We start from the raw sequence: 26,039 nt of genomic DNA, 5'->3' as shown, positions 1-26,039 counted from the left end.
CAATCCCATCGATACTATATAATCCCCTCAATACGACTACCGCCATCGAGCGATGCTCTCACCCAAACAGAACGGAAAGACCATGCCCTACACGCCAGCATATTCGCAAGATATCGAAAAGGGTTTATCATCCCCGACCAAGATCGCTAGGCGGATCGTGAGTAGGAAGCCTAGATGGATAATAGGTGGATTAGTCCTATTTGGAGTTGTATTCTATTTCTATGAGAGCGGTAATGGTGGTCCGCATGGGAATCTCGTACCACCCCCTCCACCTCATCATCATGGTCCACCATCCCCTCATCATGAACACGGGCAAGGGTACGATTGGTCAGCAGGTGATGAATATGAAGATGATGATTACGATATTGACGATGATGACGACGACGACGATGAAGATGAAGATGATGAAGGAGGAGGAAAAGGGTGGAAGAACTGGCTACCTTTTGGTGGTAAACCTAAACGACCACCACCTAACATGGGGTATGAACCTACGAAAACCACATCGGCAGAAGTAGAATACGAGTTCGTAGTTGACAATAACGGTGATCATTATATTCAAGATTGGGTTCAACCTATCGCACCATTACATCCTGACTTGTCGCTCTTACCCCCGCCCGAAGAGTTATTACCAGAGATCAACTTGAGCGAGTCCTCACCACCTAGAGAAGATGTATATCCAGATGACAAATTACGGATGATCATCTCGCCTACGCCGCCCAACGAGGAGATACCGAGGAATGTCATATCCGCTGATGCGTGGTCGAAGATGTGGATGGAAGAGAGGAGACCGGAAGATTGGAAAGGTCAGAAAGGCGATATGAAGAAGGTCCAGTGGAGTGAATTTGCAAGAGGAAGGGATACGTGGGAGAACGCTCAGCAGAAGAAGGAGAGGGAGGGTAGAAGGGATGCGGTGAAGAGAGGGTTCAAACATGCCTGGGAAGCTTACAAGAGACATGCTTGGGGTGAGTGGATTTGTTTTCATTTGGCGTCATTTCATCTCAATTTTACCCACATGCAAGTCAGGTGGTGTATACGATTCATATATGAAACGTATTTACTATACAGTACTGCCTTTTTACGCTACATCAGAGGATGACTTAAAAGTGGAATCATTGCTGATCTACTGTTGACAGGCCACGACGAGGTCAGACCTGTCTCGCAGACACCGTCCAATCCTTTCAACGGGTGAGTGGTACTAGGTTGAGCATAATAGGAATTCAACTCACGTTTTGCTCTCTAGCTGGGGCGCGACTATCATCGATTCCCTCGATACTCTCCTGCTAATGGGTTTCTCAGACGAATACAACCTCTGCCGAGCACATATCAACCAAGTGAACTTCCATTGGGTCAACGGTCGAGACTGGTCATCAGGCTATATCACCGAAGATGAAGAAGGCACTGGTGAAGTGTACGCTTTACCACGGGATAAAGGTGTCGGTCTACCGGTGTTCGAGACTGGTATCAGGTATCTCGGTGGATTACTTGGAGCATACGATCTTTCAGGTGACAAATTATTACTAGAAAGAGCAGAAGACCTAGCGAATGTTTTGGGAAAAGCCTTCGATACTGTATCTGGATTGCCTGCAGGTCGGATTGATCCTGGTCTGCCCGAAGGAGAGACGATTCATCTTTCTACAGTATCCATCGCAGAGGTGGGATCGATGTCTTTGGAACTCATCAGATTATCTCAAGTGACCAATGATCGAAAATGGTTTGATCTAGCTCAGAGAGCAATGGATTACCTTGAAGAAAGAGTTATACCTCGTTCGACCCAGCCGCCCTTGATCCCTATGTGGTTCCAACCTGATACTCCATTAGAACACATCCAGTCGGGTGGATTCACTTTCGGTGGTTTGGCAGATTCATACTACGAATATCTCATCAAGACATACAAGCTTTTGGGTAATAACGAACATGCCCAGATTTGGAAGAAGGTATATGAAGAATCGATCGATAAAGCCAAAGAGGTCTTATATAAGGATATAGAAGTTGTACCGGACAGAGAATTGTTCACGATTGGTAAATTCGAAAATGGAAGATTGATACATGAGTTAGAACATCTGACTTGTTTCGCAGGAGCGATGTTAGGATTAGGAGCGAAATTGTTGAATGGTAGAGAAGGTGATATGGTTGATGCTGAGAAATTAACCAAAACTTGTTATTGGTTATCTGCAGATACGCCTACGGGCTTACAACCAGAGGTGATGGAATGGTATCAACCGCATGATGAAGCGGTGATGTACGAGAATATAACGATAGATAATTTGGAGTCGTACAAACCACCAATATCATCTGAAGATATAGAAGATGCAATAAATAATGGTGGTACTATCGCAGGGACACATAAAGATATGGGTGGTCTGTTAAGATGGAATTTAGATGGAGCACCTGTCCAACCTAGAGATCCAGCTATGGACCCAGTCAAATATGCGAAAAAGTTGAAAGGTAGACCGACAGGTGCGAGGAAGGTAGTAGGGAGAGGTATAAATCGACCCGAGACGATCGAATCGATTTTCTACATGTATAGATTGACGGGTGATAGACAATGGCAAGAAAAGGGATGGAAGATGTTCGTCAGTTGGATGCAGACTGCGAAAGTTGATGGAGGGATATCGAGTGTGGATGACGTGACGAAAGAAAGAGGACAATTGAGGTTTGGAGATAACATGGAGAGTTTCGCGCTGGCAGAGACATTCAAGTGGGTTTGAAATGGTCATTATTAACGATACGATATGTATGCTGATCGCTTCATTTTAGGTACCACTTCTTACTTCAGTCTGAACCTGACGTATTGTCATTAGATGATTACGTCCTCAATACAGGTCAGTCACCCATATACATATACAAGAATAGTCAAGACCCGTCGTAACATGCTGACCACTTTGTCCGTTTTTGCAGAAGCTCATCCATTCCTTGTCAATCCCAAACTTGACCCAACCTCTTCCACCTCTCATGTCCGATACTGGACACCATCCTCGGATCAAGATCTAGGAGTAAGAGGACAAGGTACGAACGTCCAGAAATTCGCAAGGTTGAATGTGATAGATCGTATAAGAGGTCCAACCAAGGGTCCACCCATAGTTCAACATTTCGGTCAAGGTGGACCACTTCGTCCTGTGGGAGGTGGTGGAGGGAAGGGTATGGGCGGTGGGGGAGGTAGACCAGGTGATAGACCGAAGCCTCCTCCAGGGTTTGGGATGAAGAAGATCAAAGTTGACGTTGGTGAAGAAGGAGGTGCGAAATTTCCTGATGATTTCTGAGGTGGTCGAAGTCGAGTAGAACATTATTTGCATAGATGGAGTTGAAGCATGAATGGATCTGGCGTGAAGAGAATATGGAGCTAGATAGTAGTAACGTTCAGGTGAAGGTTCGATTCAAGGAAATACGATGGGAAAGCTGAGAGGAGGCGGGAAAGAAGGAAGGACGTGCTCCTTTAGGTACGTTCTCGTACATCACGCAGTATGTATGCGATATTTGATATGTATCGATAGTCTTGACATGAACTATCTTCTTTATGCACCTTTAACAACATAATCCACACCCAAAATACGTTTTGAACATATTTGCATAAGATGTTGGTACCCATCATTCACTTCAAGATACAATGACTGACTACAACGAACTTTGAGCAACGAAGAGAAGAGAATCGAGTCTCAAAAGTTAAATATACTATTTACCGGGTCAAAATGCGTATCACCTCTGCACATTGTATCGCTCGCCCCGCTCACCACATCTCAATCCTTACAATTTCGCTTTGACCTTCTCACCGCCAATAAGGGTAACAGCTGCATTGCTCAAAGCAGGGGCGTTCCTCTCTTTGACTTTAGTGACTGTTTCCACAGAAGTCCAACATCAGTCTAGTATCCTATCTGGTGCCATTCGAAGAAATGCACTTACCAAAAATAACTTTATCACCCTCTTTCCACATCTCCGTGACCAGCGTCTCACCAGGTATGACGGTCCCTGCGAATCTCACTTTGATATCCTTGTATGGACCAAATGTCTTGAGTACATGTTTGCCTGAGATACCCATCGAACAGAGACCGTGAAGGACTGATACATTGAGTCAGCAACGATACGATTCACAAGCTCTTACGCTTTTCGGTGCCCTTGAGACCTGAGAGAGAGGTAAAAGGCGAGGAAGGAGACTCACTGGGTTTGGGGAATCCACCCATACTGGCGAAGGAAGGATCAATATGAAGCGGGTTATAATCTCCTGACAACCTGTAGATCGCAGCTTGCTCAGTAGTAGTCTTCTCTTCGACCACAGCATCAGGCTGTCGTTTTGGAGGGGTATTTAGAGCTGTAGCTGATCCTCGGTCTAATATCCCAGATGAATGTCAGCTTCAATTATCACCATGGCCGGAACGATCCAGCTGACATGAGCCGTACAAATCGAGGAAACGGTACTCACCGGATCCATTCTTTTTACCACCAAATCCACCACTACCCCTTAGAATCACCGTACTTTGGTTCTCACAGATCAGTTCCCCGCTCGATTTGTCTTTGGTCTCAACCTTAACAGTGACAGCTGCAGTTTTGCCCTTATCAAGCACTTCAAGTAATTTGACTTCATTGACCACTGTTCCGGAAGTTGGGAAAGGTTTGGCAATTCTCAGGTATTGTTCTCCGTGGAGTAGTTTCGCAGGGTTGAAATTGGGTACGAAGTCCATTGGCATGGATGAGGACGATCCGAATTGAGGAATGACACCAAAAGTGGGTAATGCCTATCAACATGGAACAATTGTAAGCTGATCTTCGGTCATTGTCGGCAGCTCGATTTCAACTTACCTGGAACTCTTCGGCATTCTCATATGTCCATTGTAGCTCATCTGCTTTCGCTCCGATACCAAGATTGTAAAGTAATACGTCCCGTTCTGTATAAGTGAATTCTTCAGGCTCAGGCGAGTTCTTCTTAGCTTCTTTGATTTCAGGAGTATCTTCCGGATCTTCGTTGCTCTCGCTATCACCCCCAGATTCGCCAGCAGTATTGGAGAAGTTAGCCATGATCTGTTGTAGAGCTTCAGGACCAGACGATGGGTTCGTAGCTCTATCGTCGAAGGTTGTGATTTCCTTCCATTTAGCTACGATCGATTCAGGTTTCAACTCCCTGTCGTTGGGGAACGATACTCCATAAGTTCGCTGCCATCTCATCTGAGCTGCATATCCACCAAATACCTCATAGAAGGTACCGGTATCTTCGCAAGCGTCCGAACAGAGGTATCCGACGACAGGAGCGACAAATTCAGCTTTCATGGCTTCCATGAATTCTTTAGGCCATACGGTAGCGGTCATAGCTGTGCCAGCTCTTGGGGCGATACAGTTGACCAAGATGTTGGAACGAGATCCTTCAATGGCGAGTGATCGGGCGAGACCGATGAGGGCAGCTTTAGCAGTTGAGTAGTTGGCTTGTCCCACTGTACCGTAGATACCGTTGGGTGAAGCCGTGGTGATAATTCGACCATACTTCTGCTTTTGGAAGATGGGCCAGACGGCTTTGGCGCACTATGTAGAGCAATCAACAGCTGTAGGCAAGCCCGTTTTTCCGCACCGGTGACCGTGAAGCTGTACCACTCACCTTGAATGTACCACGGAGATGAACTTGTATGACCTGATCCCACATCTTTTCATCCATATTGACGAAAGCCTTATCTCGGAGGATACCAGCGTTGGCAATGAGAACATGCACAGTGCCGAAAGCGTCCACAGCAGCCTTGACGATGGCATCGCCATCTTCAGCGGAGCATACAGCGGTGACAGCTTTACCGCCGACTGTATAACCTGTCAGCTTTCTCTCTTCAGTCAAGCACAAGCTGAACCCACGAGCTTTGACCTCCTCAACGACCTTTTCCGCTCCATCTTTACTGACATCGTTGATGACCACATTGGCACCGAGTTTACCAAACATCAACGCGTAATCTCTACCCAGACCAGCTCCTGCACCGGTGATGATGACGGTCTTGTCCTTGAATGTGATTGGAGGTGATACTTGCTTGTTTGGTGGAAGTGATTTTGCAGTTTTCGCCCAACCCTATACATGTCCCTTAGCTAAACATTGACAGATTGAAATCATCTAGTTACTTACCATCATATCGCCATCTTCGCTGTTCAACGGATGTTCGGGATTATCGAAGTTTTGAACCTCTGACCATTTCTCGGCCACAGCAGAGGGAGTGAAACTCTCGTCTGTTCGCCAAATTGCACCTGCTCGGGAGATGCGTTTCAGTATAGTTGACTTCCTCCTCTGAGTAGCGGAGGATTCACCTACCTTTAGATCTTTCCCATCTCACTTCTGAGAAGAAACCCGCTCCAAGCTCGAAGATCCGTCCATTAACATCGGGACCCTGCTCAACGCGTGCATCAGCATTATTATCCCTCTGTCCGTCCTTGCGGCAGCTAAGTATGCCGCTTACGTTCTTAGCGGTGAGCACTCCGACCATAGGAGCAATGAACTCAGGTTTCAGCCCTTTGAGCATATCGGGAGGGAGGATAGTCTCAGTCATCGCTGATGCAGCCATCTATGTCAGACATGTCAGCTCAGTATGCTCCTTCGTCAAAGGGTCAGCTTACAGGTACAATGACATTGGTCTTGATGTTATACTTGGCCCCTTCTCTAGCAAGGGTACGAGTAAAACCAACCAAACCCACTGCGCAGACAAGAATACATCAGTTGCGTGCGCTATCACGATCAGTGACACTTCAACTCACTCTTTGCAGATGAATAGTTCGCTTGACCCATGTTACCGTAGAGACCAGCAGCAGAAGCAGTGTTGATGACCCGTCCGAACTGTACAGCGAAACAAACGTTAGCAGCTTTATGCTATCGGACACAAGTTGGGTCATTGGGGAGCTGACCTTTTGTTGTCTGAACAATGGCCAACATGCTTTGGTACAAGCATAAGCACCTTTGAGATGTACGAGGGTGACCAAATCCCAGTCTTGTTCAGACATGTTTTTGAACGATTTATCACCTATATAACAGAACATCATGTAAGCTGTGCGAACAAATGCGCGAAAGAGTCCCTGTGAGCTTACGCAGGATACCAGCGTTGTTGATCAGTACATGCACTGTACCGAATGCTTTGACAGCTGCATCGACAACTTGTTGACCATCTGCTACTGAGCCAGGTGCGATCGATGCTGTACCACCGGCTATTCATTACATAAAACTTGTCAGCTGAATCTGTCTATACCGTCTTGAGAAGATGTAAGCTGAACACACCTGATTTGATCTCATCTGCGACTGACTGAGCAGACTTGTCAGATACATCATTGATGACTACTTTGGCACCTCTCGAAGCGAAGAATTTGGCATAGCTATATATGTTCAGACCAAACCGCTAGATCAGCTTAGTAGAATCGTGATAGGACATTCGACTGACACTTTGCCTATACCGCTTCCTGCTCCAGTCACGAGTACCACTAGATCCTTGAAGTCTAGTTCTCCCACAGGAGAAGATTGTGGTCGCTGAGCCATCTTGTTTGTGGCAGAAAGGAGTGAAGGGAGGGGATACTGGAATGAATCGAGAGGTGTAGGTTTAGGTATGATCGTCGTGACAGTAGAGCGAGTAAGGGGATATGGGATCGTGGTAGTGCGACTCAATGCTCTTGAGGCTGATGAGAGGATAGACTTGAGTGCTATGGTGATCTGCTGTTCTATGGTTGATTGGTTATGGATATGAAAGAGAGAGAAGAGGGAGGAGAGCATGTATGTATACGAGTGTTATATGAATCTGTTTGGTATGGATGTCAGTCAGTACAGTTTCCGGTTCAATCGAGTGTTGCAATAACCGGTGATATCACCTGTGACGTGGCAATTCGATTCCATGCCCTCAGGTCTAGAATGGTGTTGATGATCTTATTGCAAGTCTGCGGTAATATGCAGCATTGGATATGCATAGCAGAGGCGATGATCCACATAGACAGATGCTCTGGACGCTTGAGACGATTATGTATGGGTATTGGTATGAGAGGAAGCGGGACGAGAAGCAGAGACTAGCACCAAAAGACGTCCCGTGCTTCCTCTCTCTTAGATTGAAAGGTGCAATGAGAGCCATAGGACCGTCCCCCGTTCTTACTGACACCAAGGCTTTGTGGTATAGCGTACCATATACACATGTTCCTCTGGACTATTCTACAAATCGAAATCACTATCATCATCCCCATCTTCATCCCCACTATCCACCTTTCCCCTACCTGTACCTACACCAACCCCACCACTCCTTATATTCGTAGATCTCGAATTTACAGCGCCGACATGATCATCCAGATCATCATCATCGTCTATATCCGAGTCGTTACCTCTTTGTTGTCGCAACAAAGCAGGTGAAGGTTTTTCGAGGGCTTTGTAGTATAGCAGCAAACCTTCCAGATCTATACATTGTAAATAACCAATATTGGATCAGCCTGTACTTCTTCTGGTATAGCAGGATGCGCAATGGAGATCAAATCTTCCCAATAGATTGGAACGTTCTGCTTTCACGTCTGTACGTCCGTGACCGAGAATAGTACTCACCCCTAACAGTCGTTTTCATCCCCTTCAATCCCATACCAGCTATTACATTGCCTGATATCTCCCCATTCCTATATATCAGTAAAGTAGGTACGTTCTTATCTGGGTAATTTGGTATACATAGGCCAGCGGGGATGGATAGGAATTTGGTGGATGGGTGTGCAGCGGCGAGCTGTTGGAGAAGAGGTCGGAGATGCTGTGAGAGGGGAACACTATGTAGAGTAAAAGATAGACATTAGCTCATCATGTCCTCAAACTATCTACGCAGCAACCGGATCAGGCAGCAAATTTGACAGTAGCATTGAGCAATATTCAAGATTAAAACCTCCAGAGAGTGATAACAGATACAAGTACTCACGAGTCCTTATACAGAAATACAACCACACCAGTCCCTTTCAACCCTCCTCTCTGCTTTCCCCCTCGTTCATCCTCATCATCCTCCTCTTCTTCCTGTGTACCATCAGGGGAGATCTTACTACCTTCCGTGACCTCCTTCACGAAATCCTCTCTAGCCAGAGGTTCCAAACTACCGAATCTCCCCTTTTTTTCCTGTTTCTTCATCTCCATCATCCTCTTCCGACGATAATCTTCAAACATCCTCTCATCGTCCGAATCGAGATTTTCGTTCTCCAGAAGGGTCACCAGCTGATCTGTATCGGCCGTAGCGGCTATCGCTCGGACTGCATCGGTATGAGTTATATGAGGTATATCAGGTGAGGGGGACCGGGAAGGTGGTTTGGGAGGGAGGATACCGTGTGCTCGGAGGGCGTCGTTACTGTTCAACGACAGCAAGTCAGTATAGACACATGCCCAAGATAATCACCAGCAGATAACATGGATGATGATCTGGGAAGCAAAAAAAAACATACAATTCGGTATCTTCGTTCGGATTGACCATGATTCAACGTTATCCTTCTCGGGTGATGACCTCGTCAAAATATTGCGATATCGATATCGTTATTGTCGTCCTAATTTTCCTGTGAAAGTGCAGATGACCGAGCTATTACAATGCCATCGGCTTCATGTGTGGGGATCTATGCTATGAGAGAAAGATGTAGAATGATCTATTTTGATAAGATAGTAGTGACAATCCATCTCGCACATTCCAATCTTTCTTTCGACATCTCACATCTTACGGCAACTCACCCCCTGGACGCGGGGTCTCCACACGAACGACTCACTCGTTAGTATATATCTAACTACTTATATGTACAGTATACATACATCTTGCTACAGAATAAATAACTTGCCCCTTACTTCTTTTAACATTTCCATTACATTCCGTATATCCGCGGAAAGAGCAGCACATAAGGTAGACACGGAAAAGATACTGGGCTGAAATGATGACAAAAGGTGAATCACAAGAATGGGACAACCTCATCAAATGGTTGGAAGAGAAACATCCTGGATTCGAGAGAAATCTATCACTGAGGGATGTACCGGGTATGTCAAGCTATTCTACTCACTATCTCGTGGTGACAACAACAGAAGCAGGTAAATAACCAGGTATTCTGCCTCAATATAGGTCTCGAAAGAGGTCTGGTAACCTCCAAGAAGCTCAAAGTAAATATCTGCCCTCTTCCCGCCCCCCTACTTTACCCACTCACTTCTGCTGTACCTGTACTAATCAAAGCTGATAAAACGATCAGAAAGGCGATATCCTCTTCCATATCCCATCATCATGTATGCTTAACCCTTTAACGCTCCTGCCAAACTCACCTATACCCTCTCATCTCTTCCCTCAGACCACATCCAAGTCAGTCCCGACGTCTTCTCTTACTCCAATACAGAAAAAACCTCGAATAGGTAATCCACCTCGTAAACTAGACACCACCCAGCTTCTCACCCTACATTTAGCCTTGACGAAAGATCCAAAAGGGAGGTACAAGAGTGACTGGCAGGTATATATTGATAGTCTACCGATATCATTCAGACCATGGCATCCCCTAACTTGGATTGTGGGCCCTTCTGATAAGGCCCAAAAGGAAGAATGGGAATGGTGGAATCATCTGTATGGGATTGGATTATCGGAATCGACGAAATTGAAAGTGCAGGATGTCAAGAATCGGTTTGAGAGAGACTATGAGGTGTTGAGCGATGTGTTGAAGGAGGAAGAACCTTTCAAAAGTCAGGGATTAGACGGAATGATAAGTGAAGAAGATATTTTGTGGGCTTGGTTGAACGGTGAGTGACAAACAACGAGGACAATCTGGATCTATCATTACCTATTACTGCTACATACATGTGGTGCAGCTCCTAATCTACGATGCTGTAATATAGTGAACACCCGATCCATTTCCATCCCTCTCGGTCTACCAGGCCCATCGGAGCGAAACAACCATACCCTCGTCCCCTTAATGGATTTCATCAATCACTCATCTAACGAATCACTCATCACACCTAAAGTCAAACAGTTACCTACACCTTCTTCATCACGTACGCGCAAACCATCAGTAACCACAAAATCAAATACGAATGGATCACCTTCTCCTCATCTACCAGGCAAAACCAATGGGCACACCGACGCCAATATCGGAATTAAATATAATGCAGTACTATTACCCAATAAGATAGATTTCCAGTTGAGTTGTCCAGATAGAGGATTAGATGCGAATGACGAAGTGCTCTTCGAATATGGTGGTCATTCAAGCTCGACGTTATTTGCGGAATATGGGTTCTGCGAAGTACCTAAATCACCTATACCTCAAGTGCTACCTTCAACCGACAAGGACGAGAATGATGCAGAGGATGAGAAGAATCTTGCGCTGGTTGATGGTGTCAACGCAGATGAGCAGACAAATGGCTGGCTGGATATGAAATATGGTGAAGTCGACTTGACATCATACATCAACGAACTATGGGATCAGCAAGATCAAGAAGATAAGGAGGAGAAAAGGCAAGTGTTGGAGGATATAGGCTGTTGGGAGTGAGTAATGGTTCGGCAGTCCTAAAATCTTTGAAACATTCGCTAATCGATGACTTACGATTATTTAGAGGAAATACACTTCATGCTCAACCATCCCCTTGTCATCCCTCACATTCACTCTTGATGACTATCCGATTACTTCACTTACCCACTTCTTCACCTAAATTACCCAATATATCAAAAGGACTAATAACGTATATATCACCTCAGAACGAAACTTCCACTCTATTGACTTTAGAAGGGATCTGTAAGAAGGTGATCAAGGAAGCTACGAAGCGGGATAAGGTGCTTGAGAAGCTAGTCAAGGAAGAGAAGAATAATGAGAAAGTGGGTGTGGTAGGGATGTTAAGGGCTATGTGCGATGAGGAGAAGGTGATTTGTGGAGAGGTGTTGAGGGCGCTGGAAAAAGGCGATGATTTTCAATAGATCGTAGAGGGATCTGATAATGTACAATATGGTATTAGTATCTTAGTCAAATCGCGGTTCTGTATCACAAAGCCTAGATATGTACGAGGATACAGTATAGTAAGAACGAAGAACCAACAACATATCATTCATGCAAATCGTATAGTAGAGTAAATATTCACACGAGATATCAAAGCGGATCGGACTGGAATGGTTGATTCAATCGTAGTTATCAGATTTATCCTTCTGGCAATATGGACACCAGTATATCCCATTTTCACCCGTTCTCCAAATACATTTCTCTAAATCACCATATCAGATGCGATACTCCATCAGCTTGAAATTCAATCCCATCAGATTCGATATAGTATTCTGACTTACCTCCCTCATTGTTCCCGTATTCATCACCTTCACATGTGAATACTACATCTCGGTGATGCTTCAGATCGCCATCGATAGATGATGGGCAATGGTGTATGTGAGAAAAAGACATTGGGAAGGATAGATATGTACTCTAGGTGGATGAATGGTTTGCAGTCTTCTATCGAAAGTGAGCTGAAAGTACTGTGCTATTGCTTTCAGATGAGGAATAGGGAGCGGTGACTATTTGTGGGAGTCGCAATGAGGTTGTACTACATGATTATTGCACAGACTGGGAGGGGTCATTCCAAAAGATATACAACTTGATTAGACTCACGTCATCTTCTCGAAGGCTGCATACAGTAAGAAGCGAATTTGGAGAGTATGACGAAATGAGAAGCAACCACCCAAAACGAAGTTGATTTCTGACTAGTGGCAATGTGGAAGGAAGCTTCTTTTACAGAAGCATACATGATTATTTCTCGCCCTGTCCTGACTCTCCCCATACCGCAGACTTGTCATCATAGCCGAACAGTAGATTGTGCGGTAAAAATGTCTCGACTCTTGATTGTTGATAGCACTAAAACAATAAAGCAGACTAGGAAGTACGATACATACTTCCCCACTTTCCTGATAAGCTATCAGCATGAGATTGGGTCCTTCATGTAGTACACACCTACATACCTAAACAGTGATGACATTCATTTCATCGCTTCGAGAACGAGGTTGATCGTTCCTAACAAGAGATACCAGGATGATAGAAAGGATTGAGTTCAGGCCTCCCTCAGAAGAAACATATCACCATCATGCAGATGGTCGAAATACTACAACCCTTTTTTGAATGAAACTCGTTCTCTCATTCTTGTAGACTTAGGGTAACAATCAGTCACCCAAGGTAGAGAATCCACTGTACGCTGCTTCCTAACCCATTGATCCAGCTTTTTCAACGATCACACTTAACCGATACACCCTCCACCATTCCGTAAGTTCACCCTACTCCCCGATAAGTTGACCTTGGGAGGACAAAAAAAATCGCATCATCTGGCTTGTACTGCCCACAGTAATAGCAGTACTCTTCATCATCATCTTCCTCCTCTTCGTCAACCCAGTAGCAGTACACTATGTGCATTTGAGAGTGATGCCAATCAGTATATAACGTAGCTGGTGGCGAAAGATGAAAGAGGTACTGTAGGCGACTCACGTCCTGTATTACCCCCATTCTCATCACCATCACAAACGTAATACTTGTAGTCCATGTCTTTGGCAGGAGTTTCCCTTCTTTGGGTTTCAAGGTTCAGGGATTAGTGTTCTCTTGCGAGTAAAATGTTTCTGAAAGAATTCGGTAGTTGTTATGTTTTAACTTTACACTTCAATTACAAGATAACCTTGAAGTTTTTCAGCCATTTTTATGTAAGTGAGTAAAGCATTTCCTTAGAGAACAGACGGTTCGGAGGCTATCCAAGTAATTCACAAGAAGCTTCTCTTACCATGCTGAAATAGATTACAGCACACAATCAAACTTTCCTCGCGTATTTGCGATTTAAGGCTTCTGACCCCATTTCCCCCCGAGAACGATTACCTCTCTTGGTTAGCCTAAGCCGCTTTCGGGTTGTGTGCTGCTAAGACGAGTCACAGAAGCAGATGCGACAATGGAGGCGACAAACGCCAAAATAGGTAACCTTCTCATCGATGGACATCTGTATGCGTGCACAGAAAATGCATTCAATAATTGACTGCCACATTCAAACTGACACTGTGTCATCGCCCCGAATCCACCCTCAGCATTGCACATTGGTTTTCTATCAGTTTAAGCTTGTCAGTCTGATCAGAAACGACACACACATGGTCGACATACGACAATGCAACCATTACCTTCACTACACTGTTGGGAAAATGGGCAAGATCATGAAGCGGCGAAAATCGAAACAAGCCCTCGTAGAAGACTATGGCGTATAAGATGGGATATGTGTTCTTGGACCTCAATTGCGATGAGAACAAGAGTGAGGCTATAATCATGTATCCATTCATCCACATAGAACAGTATAAGCTACACTACAAAGAGGACTAGGCTCGTTTCATCGCCACACTCTCCTCCTTTGGGATTCACCGTTTGTTCACCTCTGTCGATTCATCAATGTCCCAAAATATCTTCCAAGCCATAAGATTGGTGTGGCTACTGGGAATCGATGCTCCACTGAATGGAGGTCATTCAGAGGGCATCATCCGGTTTATACCCTTCACAGTATTTACAATACTCGGTCCCATCTTCCGCCGTTACCCACTGGCAATTTTCTATGCCATGACCAAAATCAGCAAGCTCCCCCCTCTTTCCTCTAGACTTGCAGCAGTCGGCCGATGAGAACAATAGGGTATCCAGAGAAAGATACAATACTGGGTTACTCACCTCCTTCGTTGTTCCCTTCATCATCTCCGAGACATACATAGTACTGCTTTTCTTCTTCATGATGGTTTTTGTAGCAATTCTCATTTCGGATCATAGCAATACGGTAACCTTGATACTTATGTTGATATGTTTCTACTGTACAGATAAATTTATGACCTTTCAAAAGCTATTAAACGGTGAAGGGTGAAAGTCAAGGATGGGAGGTGGAACTTGACTTTAGCTTAAAACGACTACTTGATGAAATTAGTCTCATTTGACAGATATGATACACATGGCGCAGATACAATTGAACCCTCAGATCTCGTTAATGGCTCTATGCCTCGAATCACATAATCTACGGATTAGGACAGTATAGTCGTTTTTGATTACGCTGATCCCTTTTGGGTAACGTCTACCTCAACAGGATCTGGGATCTACGCACATCGCATATATATCTATCTTCGGGCTTCTCGGTGGGTCTCAATGACTGTTTGATCTTCTCTCGTGTCTGTGGCCACGAGACAATGAACATGAGTGGACACGACATGACCTAGTATGGGCGGGGATATACTGTAACCTCAATGGATCCTGGCAACGTGGTCTATGATGCCACACTGGTTGCAGCAGCATTGGTATCGGCTCAAGGATTGCTCGACTTCTTTTATCTATGTGTCGAACAATTGGGCATAGCGTAAAGGCTCAGAAGGTACTGCTGCTTGTGGCCAACCTAGTCACAGAATGTGCAGAGGGCATGCTGACGAGACGATGTACTGTACACTCAATTGCAAGCTGGGATCAAACGATAAATGCATGATGAGTTCAATTGTCTGACAACTTATCCTTCTGACCAGCTTTGTCTCTGATCTTCAACCGCGGAGACTGTTTGACCATCCTTCGTTTGAGTAGACGAGTCCTCTCAAGCGTCTTCTGGCTTGTCCTGTAGACAGTACAGACAGAATTCCGCACCATCCCCTGTACAGACCCAATGGCAGTAACCTAAAGTAAGTAACTCTTAATCAGCATCTATTGTTTATGCTGTAGTCGTAGCGGAGGCTCAAGAGATGTGTGGGACATTGGCCAAATGGTAACGCTTTTCATCGGAGGAGAGGATGGAAGAAGCAGCAGGTATGTCATAACTAAGCTGAGGTACAATACCAAAAGGGGAATGCAATCATGATTCTTAAGGTGGAAAAAGACGATTCACTTACTCCCTTCGTTCTCTCCATCCTCATTACCATCACAGATGCACCAGCTGACGTAATTGCGCAAGCATTTTTTTGCGTATATCATGGTGAATTTTGATTATTTTGATTCGTTCTGGTTATGTGTGAAGTTATAGGTTGTTATGGATTTATGAAGTGTTTGGTGAGTTTGGGATTTGACCTGCTCAGGAGAAGCTGAGTCCGTTCAGAACTCTTATATATCGTCGAGCATCATCGAGAAGTATGAAGTCTCACTACAAACCTAGTCATCCGAAGCATAGTCGACTAGAATGCTTGAATATCCGGATGAATAGAGGCACGAGTGGGAAACGTAACGTCCACTTACCTGCTCATCTCCTCGTGTCGAAGCATTTCTGTTGCGTGCACTGAGTGAATTCCCTTCTCATCCTCTCTCATGTTCCAGCCACGTACAGTCTCGACGTTCACGCAAATGTTACACCTTTGCCAGCAGTAATGACATCACAAAGGATACCACAAGGGAATCGGACTGTTGGATTGTTGAGGACTTTGGCCCGTTCTGTAAACTAATTGGTAAAATCAAATCAGAAAGCATGTGTACTGCATATCTAATCCTGTGATATATAACCAGTACTTTCTGCACCATGGAGACGTGGTACAGCGGCTTAGGGTTTGAGCCCGTAATCAACGAATATACACACCCACAGGTACCTAGAAGCCTCTAAAATGGCAGCAGTGCGTCCAGTTGGCGTGTTCCTGTAAATTCGGCCATTTCGGCGAGACGATCGGTTTATGGTACTTCATACGTTGTCACAGTCCGAAGCGCTGTGGTATTCGGGTAAGGCTGCTTTCGGCATATGGTAAAGAAGAAGGAAGAGCCAGAATGCGGTGTTTGTGTATACGCTCAAAAAATGCTTGACGGCCGGTCGAAGAGGAGTGCCACATTCACAGCAGTAGTAACAAAAAATCGGTAAATGCAGTCATATATTGTCTGATGGGGATTCAGTATACCTTTCAGAATGACCTCATTGCCCGAGTTGTCAGTCTGAATCCCGAACATCAGAAGAACACACCCAAACCTGAGAAATGTTTGAACGATCAATTCCTTCCACTGGAACACAATCACATACAGTACTTTCGTCGCCACTTTCCACAAACGTACCAGAAACATCGTCTCCAAATACCTTCTCTACAATCCCCAACCTTCGATTTGGTCATTACAACGAGCATCATGTTGTTTACACCCCGGAGTAAATCCTTCAGTTGGCATCTTCGGGCTTGTCTTGCTTGCAGAACCAGCAATACTCCGAATCGTCGGTCCGGCAGACCCAATCGCAATATTCTGAGATGATAAGAGACATTAGTCTACCTCTCGAAGCTGAGGTGGGCTCGCAAAGGGGAAGAAAGTTATTTCCAGTATATCTGCCTCCGAAAGGAGAGGAATATGCCGAATATGTTGTATGAATATGATACTCACGACCTTCGTTGTTTCCTTCATCATCACCTTCGCAGGTATACCATTTCCCCAAATTCTTTGGACACTTGAAGTCTTGAATCATGATCTCCTACTGATTCAATCCAGCTCGAAGGCGAAACTTGTTTAGTGTTCAGTCAGGTTGGTGGGAGAAGCGTGTATCATACGCGCATTCATACAGTATTCTTAGGGGGTTATCATATATACCTGTCCAAGTATGATAGTTTGATCATGAGACCGGACTACCATAACAACCTGTTGACGTCACCTAGCCACATGTATCAAGCTCGATGTTGCTGTGAGATCAGCAGACCACGACTGGGTAGAGGACATTACCTTAGTGGGTAATAGAATATTCTGAGCTTCGCTGAAGAAGCACACAGAGATATCAGAGACGATTCTCAGTAGAACTTAACCCAGCCAATTGACCCACCAAATTCGGAATGATCAATTGACAGCCCAGTTTTGGCGTGTTCTCGAGTTTGCTTCTTGTTCAATGCTGTTCCCTTACCTTTCCCCTCGCCAACGCAAATTGCGTATGACTTCCTAAGCTGACATATATACTGTGTTGTCCGGGATCCACACCGGTCAAAAGAAATTCGCCACGTTCTGCACTTTGATCGGTTTACATTGTACCTATGAACATACGTGCATTGCGTATTCTATAGTACATTCCCAATACCAAATAACAATTACAGTACACAAGAGGCATCAAGGATGAGCAGAGCCTTTCTTTCTCACACTAATGATTAAAGAAAGGATGATAGGGTACGATACGTCAGGCTCCAAACCGGTTTAGGATCTAGGGATCTTTGTAATCATCCGGTTTGTCTCTGTCGCAATAATAACAATATTGGGAGTCGTCGACATTGGTAAGCCAGTGGCATGGTTCTGGTAAATGCGTCGAAGGTAAAGTTGCAGTCAGCCAAATCACAGTATTCGTATTCGACATTCATGGGGGATTCCAGAGACTTCATAGCATATTGGACAGGGGTATAAGTGAGGTAAAATGTATGCAAATTAGCAGATAGAGATCATCCACAAAAAAGGGAACGAGAAGGTACTGTGGGCTTACTTACTATCTTTGTTATTCCCATCATCATCACCTTCACAAAGATCAGTTTGATGGTTATTGATAACTTGGGAAGAAGGATCTTTGACAGTCATGACGAATAGCCAAGCTCTTCTGACTGGAATGGTTTAGGTAGATGGTCAAGCCAGCTTTGGCAAAGTCAGATATAACGGAGGGTCGGTCAGACCAAGTGATATCCTTATAACACCCCACAAACACATATCCCACATATATATCTTCTTCATTTGTTTTGCTAGTATCACTGGTATGACCGAGATATTCGTAGCTCAAGGCGCATTCAAAGTCATTAACAATTCTGAACATGACATAAAGGGTAGTCATATGTGGAAACTTCTTTTCGTCGTGTTCGGCAAACATTCAGACGGAAAGACCAGAAGACCTAAAGACTTATGAATAACGAACTTGAACGAAAATATGAGTAAACAAAGCCGCACTAACCTCTTTTCGTATCTCTACCTTCAGCTTCATAGGCGTGGAGGTCTTCTCCTGCACCCTTGCAGCGCAGCAGGAAGACTATCATAGTCCTGTACAAACAATATTTTGTATCCTTTGATGATTGTTGAATGCACTAAAAACACAGCACTAAGCGCCCTTGATTCTGAGTTCGAGTTTGGGTTTATATCTTCAAGATTTTTAGATGGACAAGCAAACAGCAAGCATTGCTTCAGATCACAACAGATTCTTTTCGTAGCCAGGACAAAAGTGGGTATGCGCGACTTTTCATCGTCTACTTTTGTTCTAAGAGAGGCAACCAGGCCATGTCGATGCCACACAAACACACACGTACTAAATCTAAATGATGGCATGGAGCGAGTGATTGAATCTCCCAGGCACTTGATGCAAACAGCAACCAAGAAGAAGAACGGAATTCTGATGAATTGGGTGAGTGTTGTGTTAGTCGATCTCCCCACGAACAACGTATGCTGAAAAATCGTGGCCGGTGAGCCTAGACTAGGTTCAGAAGCAATCCTTAAGCTAAAAAAAAGTATGATCAGAAAATCATCTACATGGACACACGCAAGTCCCGACCCGATCTTCCCAAGCGGTGTTCATTGTTCCACCCCACTCTCACAGTATCTGCATACTTTATCATTGATCACTGATTAATAATAATCTTCTTCGCCAACTTCCACTAACTGTTCCGCCCAATCATCTAACGCCCAAATGGTGAATCTACCCATCTCATACCATCTTTCCCTTCTAGCAATATCCCTCCATGCTCTCGACAGACCTATGAGGTGGCAAAGAAGACGTATTCAATGACATCAGCATATACGCTTTATAATGCAGCACATACTGGATATAGAAGATGGATAACGACGGATGGCGAATACTCACCCGAAGTGAAGGACCACAATTCAACATTCCATCCTCTCTTGATCGCTTCCCTCACAGCACCTGGGAACCCATCTTTATTAAATTGACCTCCTCTCGCATCTCCCGTAGCTAACACCAGAGTATTTGTACTTGCTTTAGCCGATCTTGGGATCGTACCCTTTTCATTGAGGATTTGTAGTATTTTCAAGTGTAGGATCTCATCTACACCTTGTTCCTTATACCTTCTCACCCCTCCTCCCAATCCAGCATTGCCCGTTAAAGTCGCCGTGGGTAATTTAGTTTGCGCTTTATTAATTATCTTAACCGAAGTGGAGTCCTCGATTTCATCTTCGTACAATTCCACTCGTTTCAACACTGATATCTCCCATCCTAGTCTTACTAGTACGTCTAGATTTTGCTGTAGCGGCGATGAAGCTACAAGATGCAGTGATCCAGGTGGAGTGTATCTTCCTCTTCGAAGTACGAGTGATAAAGCAGGGAGGGATAGGGTGCGTAGATGTCGAGGTGGTAGGGCGTCAGACGGATTAGCGTAGAGGTGATGTAGGAGACCATGCAGGATGTTCGAGCTGAGAGGTGTAAGAGTTAGCCAGGATACATCGAGGTGAAGTCCAGACAGTAAGCAACTCACTGATCCATATAGATATGCGTATCCCCCTCAATATCCTCCTTGCCTCTGAACCCACCTTCCCCTTTCCCCTTAACCTTCCCGATCCCGCCCTGCCAGATCACATGTCCCATATTCTCACCGTAAGCATATTTATGATCCTCGCTGAGGAAACTCTTAATCAAGCTTTTCTCGCCAGGAAAAACTTTGGGTAATTTCTTTTCCATAATTTTCAAGTTTGTCGGTGTAAGAGTTACTTTGACTCTCTCTTCATCCGTAGTTGCGAATTCAGTATCCGTCCCAGTGCCTTCTCTAGCTTCGCTGGGATTACCCCGAGCTAAAGGTAAGATCGGAGCTGATACCAGATCGATATACAATCCTTCTCTCATTTTAGCTATAAGTTTCCTCAGTTCTATTCTATTCATCCGTCTGAATTCTAAGATTGGTAGATCCACTTGTCTTCTCACATGATTGACGATCTTCAGGGTGGTATGTACATCCGAAAGAGAGGGGAATAGATCTCTTAATATCGATGGGAATGTTGCTCCACTTGTCGAATCCAGTTTAGATTGATGAACGATCTTGTCAATCAGGTCTTTACCAAATGTATGATATATGTCCTTTTGGAATTGCGAATGCATTTCTGGCTCCACTTCGGTTTCTGATTCTGGAACCAGAACAGAATCCAATGAAATATCGATAGCGGTATCGTCGATGAAAGTTGACGCCGGAGGTGGTCGGTATACCCTGATGGCTTGTCGATATCGCTTACTACCCGGTATTCTCACACGGATGATCTTGACGTACGAACGAGGTTTCCTTTCTGTCTCCTCATACGATGCTTTATCTCCTGTACTGGTGATTGTAGACAGACAAGAATCTATATGCTCCATTCCCGAAGATATCAACTGTTGTTCGCCATGGCCATTGTGCTGATCATCTGCCCAAGGTGTGTCGTAGATCCCATTGACTGAATGAGGTGACGGACGATCAACTTCACCGACAAAGTCTCGAGCTATCGGTTCTTCATGGCTGATACCGTTGACAAGTAGAAAACCATTGTGAATATTGCTATGAACTTCGTTTCCATTTGCAGCGATGATAGGGGATGATGATGATGATGATGATGATGATGCTGTATTATGCGAATTGACGGGTATGTACGATTCGCGTATAGCTCGTAATAACTCTAGAGCTGTATGTTTCCTGACATTCTGATTCTGAGATTGGGGATCGGGGTTGTTATGAACGAGATGAGATCGGTCGTTGCCTATTTTGCGAAAAGCTAAATATCAGTCACCAATCATCGATCGTGTGACAGGGCAAAACTTTTGGTATATATTTACGAAGAACGTAAACAGCATGACGGAGTATATACATATGAATGCGCTTACCGATCTTATGTCTGTCTAATCGATCATTCTGAACACCATTTTGCCAGAGCTCCTCTCGAACTTCAGCTTGGTTTCCTTGCGACGCCGTTGAAAGGTGGTCTGGCACTTCCAAGCCAAGTAAAGAAGGATCAAACTCTTCTTCTATATCCAAGTTGTTGCGGTTCATCAATCGTGATAATGTGTAAACTTGTAATTACAACAGTCAAGAAGTGTATAAAATGGGTGGCAAAACGTCCTCGATGAGATGATGGTGGATCGAGGGAAGTGGGTGGATTGGATGAAAGGAAGGATGGAAGATATCAAATTATACAGATTTATGGCTTGACTAACGGATCATACTCCTTGTACTTCTCTGAAGACAAGAGTATATATACGAGTACAGATAATTAGTTGTTACGGAAGAGATGAAAGAGTAAGGGGGATAGATGTATGGTGATGATCGATCAGAACAGAGATGAGATCGCGATTGATTTCTCAGGTGGATGTGGGGTCTCCACATGATAGAAAAATACAACCAGTACTCGATTCATGCACTCACTGCACCGTACCAAGCTAAAAATTGTAATCGTGGAGGTATCCAACGCATACTTGTAAATGATGTGGGATTCATGGTGCAGCTAGTCATAATCGTCATAAAATATATACACATGTACAAATGCAAGAGGGAAAAAAAAGTTGAGATCGATCGTAATTACTATAAAGTACCTCATTTCATCCTTTCACCCTTCCCTACGTCCTTATACTCCCACCCCCACTCAACCTACTACTATCCCCCGTCGGCACAGGCGCCAACGCAACATCTTTCCTCCATGAATCAATCGCTTCTCCTGGATTATTACCATTCATGGCAGGGTTGAATTCGTTCATGGTCATACTCATATCCATCGGAGGCATTTGATAGGGGTTGAATCCCATTCCCATTGCCATGTTCATGTTCATGCCCATACCTAAATTAGGCATTGACATATTCGGATTGTACCCCATTCCCATTCCCATTCCACCATATGGACCCATTGGCATCTGCACTTGCATCTGTGGGTAACTCATCCAAGATTGAGTTTGACCATGATACGGACCGTTACCAAAACTCATCATTGAATTCCTACTATTCTCTTGATCCTGTTCGAATTGCCTCTGAGCCATTTGAGCCTGGGCTTTCTCAGCATATTTATACCCCAACGGTAAATCATCTTCTATAATTTCAGCTTTGGTAATAGGTTTGAGACCCTTTGATTTGGCCTGTCGAACGGCAAGAGGTAAATCATCTTCAGCTTGTTCGTCATCTACTTCTGCCGATAGAGGGGATCGACTACTGTGGGTCACACCAGGTATAGAGATGGATGATGTCGAAGAAGGTAGATTCAATCCTAAAGATGTTCCTAATGGCTTTGTCACACGCGTGGTGATGGATGGTGATCGAGGTGCGATAGATAATTTCGATAAAGGTACATCCTCATCTGAATCCGGTTCACTCTCCACCTCCGCTCGGACTTGTCTACCTGAACCTGAGGTGGATAAGACCGACTGTCTACTTTTGGTGTTGGCAGGAGCCAGTTTGGAAAGTGGGACATCTTCTTCCGAATCTTCATCTTCATCTTCATCTTCAGTATCCTTCGCAAGCGGGTTGAGAGTCTGAACGAAATCGTGTGGAGCAAGTCCAGGTGCAGAGGCATCTTCATCTTCCGAAGTCGAAGCAGGACTGAACAGACCTCCCAAAGACAATTTACGTCTTTCTTCCTTTTCAGTCTCCTCCTCGTCCTCTTTATCAAGCTTTTGCTCTGGTCGTTGAGCAGTAGCTTTCTCCGGACTATACTGAAGAGCAGCTGGTAAATCCGATGCTCTATGAATAGGTGATATACCCAAAACATCCTCTGTCGAAATATCTTTGGGGATATCCAAAGGCGGCGGGGGTACGAAACTCTCTCTATCTTTACCTTTTCCTTTCAATTTCTTCGATTTCCTCTTCATCTCTTTCTCCTCTTCAACTTGCCTTCTAAATTCCGCAGCTCTTTTTTCCTCCTCTTGGATAATCTTCAATTTGGCCATTTCCTTCTCCCACAGTTGATCTACTCCAAAAACAGATTTCGACTTGGCAATCCTACCTTGTGGATCGGGTACGCCGAGGTTGTTAGGCGAGGTAGGATGGATCTCACCGTTCGAGTCGAATGATAAAAGCGGTGCACGAGTTGGACCACCTCCGGGGTGGTGCATAGAGTGTGGTCTGTCGGCTGAGCCTGGTTGAGGAGGTGAGGTTGGGGAGAATGAGATGGTAGGTGGGTCATACATGGTGGATCGAGCCATCATCGCAGGACGTGAGTCGCCAGTGAATACCCTGGAGTAGTAAAAATCGTCAGTATTAGCTTGTAGGAAAAGGCAAACAAGGAAATGCTCAGAGATGTAGTTTAGAACCCTCGCTCACCGTTGCTTCCCCTTTTGTGCCATCTTCCTAGCTTCCAGCTCATCCATCAAACTCCTCCCATACAATTTCCCAGGTCTTCTCTCTATGGCACCTTCATCCAATTCTCTTTGTCTCAACCCCATCTCCCCTTCATTCTCCGTCCCTCCTACAAACTCTTCATCCCTTAATCCATTGACCATCAACGAGCTCCTAAACGTCTTCTGAGACAAACTCAAAGGGTGATAAGACGACCTCGGTCTTTCACCTTCAGTCTTCGCTCCGGCAGGTAATGGTTTTTCACCCAACGTATATCCATCAGGTAATTTGATTTGTCTCGGCTCGGGTGGACGCTGATTAGCAAGTAAAGAAGGCATAATAAGTGTCTTGGGTCGTAACATGGATAATCTGTTAAGTTGTAATTTCGCAGAAGTGGAATACCGTTTAGGCATCAAGGGTCTACCGAACTGTTCAGGTGTAGGTATATCTTCCCAGACACGCTCTGGTTCTTTTATACGTGATATAGGTGGTGGACTAGTCAAAGGTCCATCATCGGGTCCAGAATGGGGTTCAGTGGGAGAAGTCACTTCGTAGAACGACGATCTTGATCTAGCAGAATAAGGCTGTGGTCTCTGCTCTGATGATCTACTATGCGATCTACGTTGGACTTGATTGTGGGTTTGATCATCAATCGATTGACGTTGGGTCTGTAATACTTTCGGATCGAATCTCGATCCCAATTCAGGCGGTGGAGCAGGTAAAGCGAATGGATTAGGCATCGATCCCTCCGTCCCCCCTGCAGCTTCATGCTCTAAATCCAAGTTTTCCAACTCATCATCCATTCTCCCAGGTGGAGGTGAAGTCCATCCTCTTGATAAAGGTCGGGTATCAAATAACGATCCAGGAGTCGCTGGTAGAGGTATCATTCGGGGATCACTGATTTGTCTTGTTCTCGTATTCGTATTCGGATCACCTCCTGATCCCATGAGGTCATTTCGATGTATACCCATCACAGTTGATGGTCTAGCAGCAGCGGCTTCTCTATTCTCAACCATCTCTCTTACTCTTGCTGCACTAGCTAATGCATTCGAAGTGAAATCGTACGAATGGTTTCTTCTCCTCTCTTTCTCTTGAGGCGTATTATGGTTATAACCAGATTGTGTCATGACCTGTTGATGTAGATCCGTATCATCCAAGACATCTTGTACATGTATGGATCTAACTCTGGATCCAATAGGTGAAGGGATAGGTTGTGGAACGATCGAATTGACAGTTACTCTTCTTGTGTTCTCAGGCTTCCTTTTACTAGCCGGTTTATCGTCGGTGACGAGGTGTGAAGGTAATCCCCATCTTGCTACATCCACATCACCCAGATCATCTCCTTCTCCTTCATCCACAAACTCCTCTTGTCTATCTAGATCGTTGTTATTCGGAAGGGCGATGGATTTGGACCCAGGGGTAGTTGTGACATTCCAATCACTTATCGTACTCTGTCGAAACGATTGATTCTGACTTGTAGGTCTACCTTTCTCATCATACCCGACTTCTCTTTCTTCATTACTATCTCTTTGATTCTGATTTTGATTTTCTCGATTGAGAGCGAAGGAAGATTCGAGTGGAGAAGGGAGTGAGGGAGGTGGTTGTGATAGGATCTTATGTCGTCGTGCAGCAGCTTGGGCAGCTTGATAGGGTTGGAAGATAGCTGATTGTCGATGATCCCTGTAGGTGATCTCGGTGTTGGAAGATGATGAAGCTAAGTCAGAGTCATTGTCATACTCTGAAGACACGGCTGACAGTCAGTATGCAATCATAACCCAAAACAATCATGTCATAGCGCAGGTGGACTGTCACTCACCCATCAACGCAGCTGCTAGCTGTAATCTTGAAAGCGGCATGTTGGGTTGCTGGTTGATTCCCGTATGAGTTCGTCAGTCGTCTGTCATTCGCTGTTCTTGGTCATTCGTGAGTCATGGT

At 44.8% G+C, this 26,039-nt stretch overlaps 6 protein-coding genes across 6 annotated transcripts; 2 read left to right on the top strand and 4 right to left on the bottom strand.

Moving 5' to 3' along the window:
• Positions 1–52: 52 nt before the first annotated feature.
• Positions 53–3,260, top strand: V865_007889 (uncharacterized protein; the record flags this gene model as incomplete). The annotated part of the gene is made up of 5 exons (XM_066231631.1): positions 53–962; positions 1,134–1,185; positions 1,241–2,698; positions 2,758–2,822; positions 2,899–3,260. 5 exons carry the CDS (start codon positions 53–55, stop codon positions 3,258–3,260), a joined length of 2,847 nt encoding a protein of 948 aa, XP_066087728.1.
• Positions 3,261–3,741: 481 nt separating this feature from the next.
• Positions 3,742–7,477, bottom strand: V865_007888 (uncharacterized protein; the record flags this gene model as incomplete). The annotated part of the gene is made up of 16 exons (XM_066231630.1): positions 3,742–3,830; positions 3,898–4,053; positions 4,154–4,321; positions 4,415–4,727; positions 4,792–5,505; positions 5,579–5,772; positions 5,824–6,031; positions 6,086–6,204; positions 6,269–6,344; positions 6,414–6,518; positions 6,571–6,647; positions 6,709–6,787; positions 6,856–6,971; positions 7,036–7,152; positions 7,223–7,317; positions 7,383–7,477. The coding sequence occupies 16 exons, from the start codon at positions 7,475–7,477 to the stop codon at positions 3,742–3,744; spliced, it is 2,721 nt and encodes a 906-aa protein (XP_066087727.1).
• A 657-nt stretch (positions 7,478–8,134) lies between these two features.
• Positions 8,135–9,410, bottom strand: V865_007887 (uncharacterized protein; the record flags this gene model as incomplete). The annotated part of the gene is made up of 4 exons (XM_066231629.1): positions 8,135–8,373; positions 8,516–8,724; positions 8,871–9,287; positions 9,382–9,410. The coding sequence occupies 4 exons, from the start codon at positions 9,408–9,410 to the stop codon at positions 8,135–8,137; spliced, it is 894 nt and encodes a 297-aa protein (XP_066087726.1).
• Positions 9,411–9,855: 445 nt separating this feature from the next.
• Positions 9,856–11,864, top strand: V865_007886 (uncharacterized protein; the record flags this gene model as incomplete). The annotated part of the gene is made up of 6 exons (XM_066231628.1): positions 9,856–9,955; positions 10,038–10,075; positions 10,162–10,696; positions 10,793–11,220; positions 11,308–11,438; positions 11,507–11,864. 6 exons carry the CDS (start codon positions 9,856–9,858, stop codon positions 11,862–11,864), a joined length of 1,590 nt encoding a protein of 529 aa, XP_066087725.1.
• A 7,573-nt stretch (positions 11,865–19,437) lies between these two features.
• On the bottom strand, positions 19,438–21,836 carry V865_007885 (uncharacterized protein; the record flags this gene model as incomplete). The annotated part of the gene is made up of 4 exons (XM_066231627.1): positions 19,438–19,565; positions 19,673–20,238; positions 20,301–21,546; positions 21,671–21,836. 4 exons carry the CDS (start codon positions 21,834–21,836, stop codon positions 19,438–19,440), a joined length of 2,106 nt encoding a protein of 701 aa, XP_066087724.1.
• Positions 21,837–22,399: 563 nt separating this feature from the next.
• On the bottom strand, positions 22,400–25,960 carry V865_007884 (uncharacterized protein; the record flags this gene model as incomplete). The annotated part of the gene is made up of 3 exons (XM_066231626.1): positions 22,400–24,002; positions 24,090–25,842; positions 25,921–25,960. The coding sequence occupies 3 exons, from the start codon at positions 25,958–25,960 to the stop codon at positions 22,400–22,402; spliced, it is 3,396 nt and encodes a 1,131-aa protein (XP_066087723.1).
• Positions 25,961–26,039: the final 79 nt, after the last annotated feature.

The sequence above is a fragment of the Kwoniella europaea genome, chromosome 3, assembly GCF_036810445.1.
Source record: "Kwoniella europaea PYCC6329 chromosome 3, complete sequence".
NCBI lineage: Eukaryota > Fungi > Basidiomycota > Tremellomycetes > Tremellales > Cryptococcaceae > Kwoniella > Kwoniella europaea.
This window is presented reverse-complemented; position numbering and strand designations above follow the sequence as displayed.